We start from the raw sequence: 10,212 nt of genomic DNA on the forward strand, positions 1-10,212 counted from the left end.
ACTTTGAATATATGGTTAAATTTTGTGTTTCGATCCACTTTACTTCTTAAGTATCAAGGCTATTGCTTTCAAACTTCAAATACTTTCATGCTATCATGAGGTTACTGTACCTGGCAAGTTGAATTTTACCTTGACCTTTGAATGACCTTGACTCTCAAGGTCAAATTATTAAATTTCTCTAAAATTGCCATAACTTCTTTATTTATGATTTGATTTGATTGATACTTTGACAAAACTACTCTTACCTGACATACCACAATAGACTCCACCCAAACCATCGCCCGTGCCCCCCCCCCAACCCCCCCCCCCCCTATTTTTTTTTTTTTTTTAAGATCATCTCACAAATTACCACCACACCCTCACACTATACCCCCCCACCTCACCCCCCCCCCCCCCCAATTTTTTTTATGAAACGGTTAAAAAACACAAATATTTATTTTTATTATTTTATGTTTGAAATACCGTCCAACCATCGCACCCAAGAATCCCAACCCCCCCCCCCCCCCCCCCCCCCCCCCCCCCGATTTTTTTTATCCTTTTTTTCGCATTTTTGGAAGAAAATGTAATAAATGTCCACACCCCCACACAATGCACCGCTCTTCACTCCACCCCTCCCTCCTTTGTGATTGAAAATGAGAGTCCCTTCACCTTTAAAAAGAAAATAGATGAGCGGTCTGCACCCGCAAGGCGGTGCTCTTGTTTAATTAAAGGTGCAGGTTACAGAAATGTGGCTTTAGTTTAATGATGAACTTTATATAAATGTTTGTTAAAATATGCACTCTCTTGTAATAACATTCTAACAAATTGCATCCACTATTGTAAGTTTGGTAGATTTCCTGATTTTCTTTTGTAAAACATTGAAATTCAAAGATCTACATGCATGTATATTGTACCTGAACATATGGATGTTTTGAACAGAGATCGCCAGCTGGCAGCTGAAAAGGCTGAGAAGGAGAGAATAGAACTAGAAAAGAAGCGAGAAAAAGAACTGGCATTGAAGAAAGAGATGGAAAGGGTCAAGGAACAGGTAGGTGGTAAACTTTGTTTAAGAAACTCTCACTCAATACACATAAAGATATAAATTATTAGCATATTCATTACTTATAGAGATATATATTATAAGCATATTCAATACATATAGATATATAAATTATTAGCGTATTCGTACGATGACAGAATATATATGTTGTCCACCAAGCAAGTAGTTGGTCCATGTTTGGGTTCCCACTTTGGGAAGCTTCTTAAGATATTCCCCGAAAGACACTCAAGTACTGGTTCTACCTTGAAAACAAACTCGAGAGCTCCACAATTAGCATTAGGGTTGTGGTGCAATCAAGCTTTTAACAAAAAAATCATTTGCAGCAGGCATTTTTATCATCCCCGTCGAAAAAAATTCGGAGGGGATATAGTAATTGGTCCTGTCTGTCCGTCTGTGGGTCCGTCCGAAACTTTGTCCAGAGCATATCTCCATAGCTATTCAATGGATTTACTTTAAACTTAGAATATAAACAGATGGCAACTTGGAGAAGTGCAGTGACCAAGAACCATAACTATATCTACCATAGTTTTTGAATTATCTCCCCTTTTATATAACTGTAAAGTAAATTTTTGTCCGGGGCATAACTCTAAATCTACTGAAGGGATTTACTCGAAACTTGAAATATAAACAGATGGCAACTAGGAGAAGTGCAGTGACAAAAAACCATAACTCATTCTACCATACTTTTTAGCTCTACTATTTTATATGAAATATATATAGTGGAGCTATCCTACTCACCCCTGCGTCTGCGTTAGCGTAAGCATGCAAATGCTAAAGTTTTCGTACTGCCCCAAATATTTTCTTTGTCCCTTGACATATTGCTTTCATATTTTGCATACTTGTTTACCAAGATGACCCCAACCTATAAACAAGAGCAGACAACTCTATCAAGCATTTTGTCATAATTATGGCCCCTTTTCCACTTAGAATTTGCAGCAAATGTTAAAGTTTTCGTACTACCCCATTTATTTTCATTGTCCCTTGACATATTGCTTTCATATTTTGCATACTTGTTTACCAACATCACCCCAACCTATAAACAAGAGCAGACAACTCTATCAAGCATTTTTCCTTATTTGGCTATATATGGCTATAGTAAAACCTTGTTAACACTCTAGAGGCCACATTTATTGTCTAATCTTCATGAAACTTGGTCAGAAGATTCATCCCGATAATATCTTGGATGAGTTTTAAAATGATGCCGGTTGGTTGAAAAACATGGCTGCCAGGGGGCGGGGCATTTTTCCTTATATGGCTATAATAAAACCTTGTTAACACTCTAGAGGCCACATTTATTTTCCGATGTTCGTGAAACTTTGTCCGAAGATTTGTCCCAATAATATCTTGTTATCTCAGGTAAGCGACTTTGGGCCTTTCAGGCCCTCTTGTTTAATTACAAAGTTTGTTCAGAGCATAACTCTAAATCTACTGAAGGGATTTACTTTAAACTAGAAATATAAACAGATGGCAACTAGGAGAAGTGCAGTGAACATGAACCATAACTGTTTCAGCCATAGTTTTTTAATTATCTCCCTTTATGTGTTTTACAAATATTCTACTCTCTAAAACAAATGTTGTCATACAAGCAAACACATGTCGGCAGGAATTGGCACCACTGTGACAAGCACTTGATTTTTTAAACTCTTGATCTCCCAGGAGCGTCAAAAGCTTGCCGAGGAGGAGGCGGCACGAGAGGAGCAGAGGAAGCGTGACCTGGAGGTGAAGAAATTGGTGGAGAAACACAACAGTCAGGTGGTTCAGCAGGCCCCGCCCCCGGGCAAACCTGATACTGCCGTCACCAGGATCCCTCAACCCAACCTGAACAGGACCCACTCTGTGGAAGAGGCCACTGTGAACAAGGAGGGCACGCAGAACGACTCGTAAGTGCCACTAATAACACATTTTTAGCTCTACTATTATATATAAAATATATATAGTGGAGCTATTCTACTCACCCCGGCGTCTGCATTAGCGTGCAAATATTAAAGTTTTCGTACTACCCCAAATATTTTCTTTGTCCCTTGACATATTGCTTTCATATTTTGCATACTTGTTTACCAACATGACCCCAACTTGTTTCGACAGCTCTCACGGTTCCAGATCTTTTGACCCTTCCTAAAGCGAAATATAAAGAAAAAATCCCAATTAAGTGCAAAGAAATTTCCATGCACAACAAACTCTTTAAAAAAAAACAATTGAAACGATAAACAGATTTGAAAAATAATCAGCCGATTTTTAGATCATTGCATTTCGCCTTTTACAGTACAAGCCATGTAATGTTATGAATTGCACAACAAAAAATTTGTTGTTTGTCCATTATCATGAACAAAACAAACACAAGTTAATGAAAAATTCTTTGTTACTTTTACTTTTGTATGTCAGATAAAACCTGGTCATATTTTTATTGATCCCAATATTGCCTTGGCCAATAGTCTGAGATAGTTTAGCTGTGTTTCAGTGTTGAAGACTATAGTTCTGAAACAAGCCAAGATCATTTTGTTGATTTAAAAACAAACTTTGTAGAAAAAGTTGAAAATGGAATGCAATTTTTTTTTATAAACATGAATGAAATGTTATAAAATGTGGTTGATCAAAATTAACTTTATATTTATACTTTTACAAGTTGTGGTACAAACTTCTTCCCCTTTTTCAAGCAATTAAAGTGAAAAAATACTAAATCACCATTATGCAGTTTTTTTTTTCCCACTTTTTGGGAAGATAGCCCATGGCTTTGGAATTGGGAATTTTATCGGCATTTTCATGAAATTGGGAAAATAAATTCATTAGCCTTTTTTTCCACATGAAAAGTCCACTGATTAGGGAAATACTAAATTTGATATAACTCTTTATAATCATTCAAATTAAAAGAACAAAATCATATAATACTTTGTTAGATGTAATTGAATTGAAATTGAGATAAAATAGGCATTAGACTTCTTTCTAAAAAAAAATAAAAAAAAAAAAAATATTTTTTTATTTTTTTTTTTTAAATTGGGAATTTTTTGCCACATTTTGGGAAAAAAGTATACTTTTTGGGATTGGGAACATAGCCGAATTTCGGCTATAAAATCGGGCCAAAAAAAAACCTGTTATGTGTAGATGCGCCAGATACTTTGTTCATGCCGTTTGATCACAACATTCCTAAGTGATGTGCCTTTGAACTGAGCCTTTTGTTTGTCAGTGGAATAAAATGTTTAAAGTTTGTGGAGCAAACCTATCCCACTTTTCTTGATCACTTTTTGTTTACTCATAAAGACAAGAGCATCAATTTAAAGTAATCTGGGAGGACACTTATCGCATTTAGTCCAGTTTTCCCAATAATTGACTCATATTTTCTCTGCTTGTTCAAGGTATGAGATGACGCCCAAGCGCCAACCCCAAGCTTCCACGACTGAGAACTACTGCATAGACGACCTCAACTCTGGCGATGAGACCGATGATGAGGATGCTCCCAGGAAAAAGATCCCAGACTGGGCACAAGGTGAGAGCCTTAAAGACTGTGTATTTGTTTAAAAAAATCTTGCATTGAATTTGCTAATTCCTTTGATATTATTTAATATGGTAGTAAGTTGTGTTCTTAATAGTTGTTCAAAATTTTAAAAGTAGAGAAAATTCTTCATGTTAAAGGTTGTTTTGACGTAAATTTCATTTATTACTTAAATGTTTTTGTTTTTATGAAAATAAAAAATCTGCATATCTAATGAACTCTTTGTGCTGATTTGCAACAATGATAGATTTACCAACGACTATCAAAGCCATATATGTCAAACATTGAACCATGGTAAGCTTTAACCCATTACCACTTAGATACGTATTTTAACGCATTTTAAGTCAAGAAAGATAAATTTATTTAAAGACCTTTCTTACTAGATTCAAATTTTAAAGGCTTTATTTCCAACCCTTAGATTCTGATGAGAAGCAAACAGCATAAAACCTGAACAGACTGCAAGTTACTCGCAGGCTGTTCTGTTTTTATGCTGTTTGCATATAGCCATTTTCACTTTGCTTCTGAGATTGAAAGGGTTAAGCAATTGTTTAAGTTTTGAACCACTGTGCCCATGAAATCTACTTACTTTCTTTCCCCTTTTTACACAGGCTCCGCCTTGAAGGCCCAGCTGATCAAGCAGTTCTACAATCCGCCCGGATCCCTCAACGGACTGTTTGGGTCCATCGAGGCGCCCGACCTCAATGCACTCTTCCAGAAGAAGCGGGCCCGCTTCAACAAGAGGACAAGCTCTGCCCACTGGGACACACCTGTTATGAAACCCGGGCTACTCGGAAGAAAATAAAAGCTGGTTTTGATAGTTTTTTATTTGCTGTAAAAGAACCATCTTGTCAAGAAAGGCTGTGATCTTGTTTGTTGTGATGTGTTTCGTTGGCTAATTGATGGACGAATGCGTTTTGTTCAGAAAATTGAGTCAACCACAATTGAGGGAGTATGCATGTAGCGGATTGCTAGATTTTGTGTTTGTCATATGAAGATTACTAGTATGGGTTACATCACAAAATAACTCAGGCCATGCTGCGCTCATGAGAGACAGACTATTGCTCCAAGAATGTGTGGAAGAGAGACTTTCTTAGACTTCAGATCTCACTTGAAAGTTTTTTATCTTGCTGAACATTATGAAACAGAGAAAACCATTGAAGACGGTTTCTGGTGAAAGGGGACTTATCTAAAACAGACCGATCTCGTCATAGAACTGTGAGTGTTTAAAAAAAAAAGTGTTTAAGGGAGTATTTGTATTAAGAAAAAATATGAATAAAGGAACAGAGAAAACATGGATTACCAGTGTAAACAGTATACACAATATAAGTACAGAGACGGACATCATAAGGAGGGACTAAATACAAAGCAAAATGTTTTGCGTGTGTATGTTGAAACTAATGTTATAAATTATGTTTGGTATTTCTTGTCTATATTCTACTCTGTACCCATTCATTTAGGAGTAAAATTATGTTCTGTTATGTACCCATTCATTTAGGAGTAAAATTATGTTCTGTTGGTTTATGCTTTGTAATTCTCAAATTTTTGTTTATGTTCTGTTTTAGAAGCAGATTGTTTGTGATGGAATGTGTTATATAATCAAGTGTGTGCCAATTGTAAACGTGGGTGTAAATTATAAAGATGTGAATATTGTCATTATTCTGACTGTGAACGTAAGACATCGTGTTCATAATTTTTAAGACAATTGTTTTAAAATTGTAATTTATATATTTTTAATGGAAAGAAAATTATGTGTTTGTAAAATAATGTTGTTTAAAAAAACAAGCTAGATGTGTACAGGAGCGTGTCTCTTAATCATAAACAGTTTCATGTTAATTATCTGTGTAGAATATACTTGAAAATGTAAATAAACATACAGGATTTAAAGTAAACTGTTGGTTGCCGTTATCGCAGTTGTATTCTGCAAGTATAATCTGCACCTCGTTATGCATAATTGCTTTGATTAACTTAATAATTTTCTATGTTCAGGTATTCAACCTTTTTATTTTGATGGGCTTACTGATGAATCATTTTTTACTGAAGACCTTTTATTATCTTATTTTTCACTCTCACATTTGACATATTGTATTTAATTTGCAATTGTTTCACTTTTATTTTATTAAATGTTAGTCATAAATGTGTGTACAATAAAATCCACAACTCTCTGAACGTGATGGAATGTGACGAGAGTTATAAGTTCTACCTTAATTTTGTATTGTATTTTATATTCAAGATTAGAAGTCCAGTCATTTATGTTGAGCTCTTGAAATTTCCTAAAATGATTCTTATATGTTTTGCAGAAAAGCAATCTGGTCTCTGAAGTTTCCTCTATTTTCCTTTTTCATATGTATGGTTAACACAAAGTCAAGGTTTTTCTAGAGGATGATTCTGATCAACTAAAGTTACTTATCATAATCACAAAATGTACATTTGTAAACTTCTTATTTGTGTGTGTGCAATTCAGCACAAGAGCTGACATTTTGGTCCTCTTCATCATACAAATAGTGTTTAAGCTAAGTTGGTCAGTCTCATTGTCTGCAGGTACAATGTATTAAACATCATATTTAAAAAAGTCATGCTTGTTTGCGTATATAAACGCGTAGGGTCCATAATTTAGGTTAGTTTCCAAATGTTTTAGTGGCCAATTAAATAGCGTAGTTACCGGACCTAGTGGTCACAATTTCAAGTGGATGCCATCTCAGCTGTAGCTAAAGGCGACTGTAGCTGCAGCAATGGAAGGTATTTGCTTATATAAAAGATTTTACTATCTTTATTTACATATCAATATATAAGTAAAGCTGTAACTATTTAAGCAGTGATTACATGTATCAAGTGATGGATTCCTAAATGCAGTTTTACTGAGATTTATTTTTATTATGAGACTACAAATGCTTTAAGTTCACTTTATAAGTATCTAAAATTACTAGAGCTAGTGTTTCATAAATAAGTAGATTTATGTTTATAAAGAGTAAATTGTTAAGCGTTTATTAATTAATGATAATAATTTCAATTGAGCGTCAGTTAAATTTTATTTTGAAAATAATACATATTCTTTATATAATAATTAAAAAAATGTGTAATATATTATACATAATTAAAAACATGTTTGTTAATTACTGTGAATGTTGTTTTACTCCATCAGCACTTGTATTTTCTAAGTCTCTATCTGTAAACAATAATATGCCTGTTCTATTGTTGCTTAAATATAACTAACATTGACTAGATACATGTACTCTTTTTGAATGATAATAAAATGTTCGAAATGTGAGATCCGTTCTTGTTTACCATTAAGGCTTTTGTTGTTGTTTTTTCCAATAAAAAAACAAAAAAATGAATATCTGCTGTTTAGGTTAGAACTTAGATATTTCCCCATTTCATGATGCATGTCAAACATGCCAGGGGTTGATTTTAGCCCATAATTCGCGATTTCAAGCAATTATTTCACGTTGTTCATTCATGATTATTGCGACTGTCATTGAATAATTTGATATTTGGGATCCTGTCCCCTATTCACCAACCCATTATTAAACTTAAGAATAAAGCATAGTCTTAGATTCGTTAAATTTAGCTCTGAGTTATTATAATACAGGCTAAAATGGTACAACTATCAATAACATATTATTTTGAAGACTCGTATAATTATAGATTTTATTGCCATGCTAGACTTGACTCAAAAGTAATTTTAGTGTATAACAGTTTTCTGAATATTCTTTATTATGTCCCCCACCACTATAGTGGGGGACATATATTGTTTTTGCCCTGTCTGTTGGTTGGTTTGTGTGTTTGTTTGTGCAAACTAACATTTGCAATAACTTTTGCAATATTGATCATAGCAACTTCATATTTGGCATGCATGTGTATCTTATAGAGCTGCACATTTTGAGTGGTGAAATGTCAAGGTCATAGGTCAAATATATGGGTCAAAATCACTAATTTAATGTACACTTTTGCAGTCTTGAAGATAGCAGCTAAATTATTTGACATGCATGTGTATCTCATGGAGCTGCACATTGTGAGTGGTGAAAGGTCAAGGTCATCCTTCAAGGTCAAATATATGGGGACATAGTGTTTCACAAACACATCGCTTGTTTTTAGACTTGAGTCTTAAGTATTAGTTGGGGAAAATGGGTCCAGGGCCCGTACTCACCAAAAAATACTAAGACAGACTTAAGTGTTATAATAAAGAATATTTTTAAGATTGGAATATTCAAGAATTGCTAAAATTTTAAGTCAAACTTGGTATTAACCAACACTTATCTACATCATTCTTTATCCAAAACGTTTTGATAGAACATTATCACCAGCAGTAGACTGTCTATACATGTATTCAAAAGCTGGACGTATTTTTGTTGGCTTTAAGTATTTTCTTTATTCTTAACTCTAAAATGGGTTTGTGAATGCGGGTCTTAGTTAGCAATTAATGTGACAATAAAACGATATGATGAAATATTAAATAACTTGAAACCGCTTCTGATGGGAGTTTTAATTCTACAAATGTAACAGAGCTGTTCCATAAAATCGCGATTTTTTGTTTCAATTTAAATGATCTCACATGCTAGTAAACGAGTAGTTGTAAACATATCTTATAACAATTTTGGTAATTTGATACATATCCTATAACTTTTTACAATTGAGTTTGCTTTTCTGTCGTATTATGTATAGCAACCACAAGTAACTCGAAGAGTTGAAAACGCCGTTGTTTCTATAAATTTGAATTCACTTTTGATTGTTTTAAGCTGGTGTTTACGAATATTTTACCCCAAAGCTCCTTCCATGAGCTTGACGCCTTGACGTCGTTTCCTGATAGAATGAAGACAATGTGTTGAACGGTTACCACCAAGAAGCGTTCTTTATTATCAATTACTTCTCAAATGTTTTTATTTCATCGAGTTACGCCAGAGGAGGTAATCACGTGATGATCTAAAGGCAATCAAGATGGCGACGTCAATGCCGAAACAGGTATTTTTCGCCGTTTTATACCCTTTATTACTTGTATTTAATTATTAAATGCCGCTCTGTTTCCAGCCATATCAGCAAGAAAGTGATTAGCGTTTAGTTCGTAGTAAAATTCGCTCTAAATCTCGACATTACCAGGTAACAAATTTCTTAGCGGGAGCTGCTCGTCATGTTATTTATGATCTTTGATGGGTTTCACTTGTGAAATAACTCTTCTGCATACGAACAGAGAAGTATTTGTATTTAAAATCCATAAACGACTATTCTTTGAATGTTTCTTACTGTGTTTGGTAAAGTGCAGATGTGTACGAATCATTTTTCAAATAGTACGAACTTAAAAGGTTTTACGATCTAAAGGGGTCCCGCTTTTGAGATGATCACAAAGGGTTCCCGGTTTCAGCCGAAAAACGTAATGTCTTTGAATGCTTTTTTAGGTTTAAATTTTTACGTGATAGAAGTATGTGGACAGGATACTTATTAACTAGGACGAAACTTATCAGCTATAATCAACCTAAACCAAACAGAACTTTTGGATGCCGCTCCCTTTCATATAAAAATTACGCATGCCTTTCAGTGTTTAATACTTTTTACAGGAAAACGTGTGGCCGATCAAACAGCCTCCACAAGAATAAAAAATTTGAGGGATGTAAGTATGAATAAGTTACATATCATTCTTGTCTGTATTTTATTAAGCACCATTAAAATGTACGTGTTATTTTACACAAACATAATT

The 10,212-nt window shown here is 34.4% G+C and overlaps 1 protein-coding gene across 1 annotated transcript in view; it reads left to right on the forward strand.

Moving 5' to 3' along the window:
* LOC127852898 (inner centromere protein-like) overlaps window positions 1-5,997 on the forward strand; it is a 49,194-nt gene extending 43,197 nt beyond the window's left edge. Inside the window, exons 16-19 of the mRNA XM_052386932.1 lie at window positions 919-1,027; window positions 2,696-2,919; window positions 4,390-4,520; window positions 5,135-5,997. Coding sequence (XP_052242892.1) covers window positions 919-1,027; window positions 2,696-2,919; window positions 4,390-4,520; window positions 5,135-5,328 — 658 coding nt within the window. The 3' untranslated portion in view covers window positions 5,329-5,997. The remainder of the gene's footprint in view (window positions 1-918; window positions 1,028-2,695; window positions 2,920-4,389; window positions 4,521-5,134) is intronic.
* Window positions 5,998-10,212: the final 4,215 nt, after the last annotated feature.

Source organism: Dreissena polymorpha, chromosome 12 (genome assembly GCF_020536995.1).
Source record: "Dreissena polymorpha isolate Duluth1 chromosome 12, UMN_Dpol_1.0, whole genome shotgun sequence".
NCBI lineage: Eukaryota > Metazoa > Mollusca > Bivalvia > Myida > Dreissenidae > Dreissena > Dreissena polymorpha.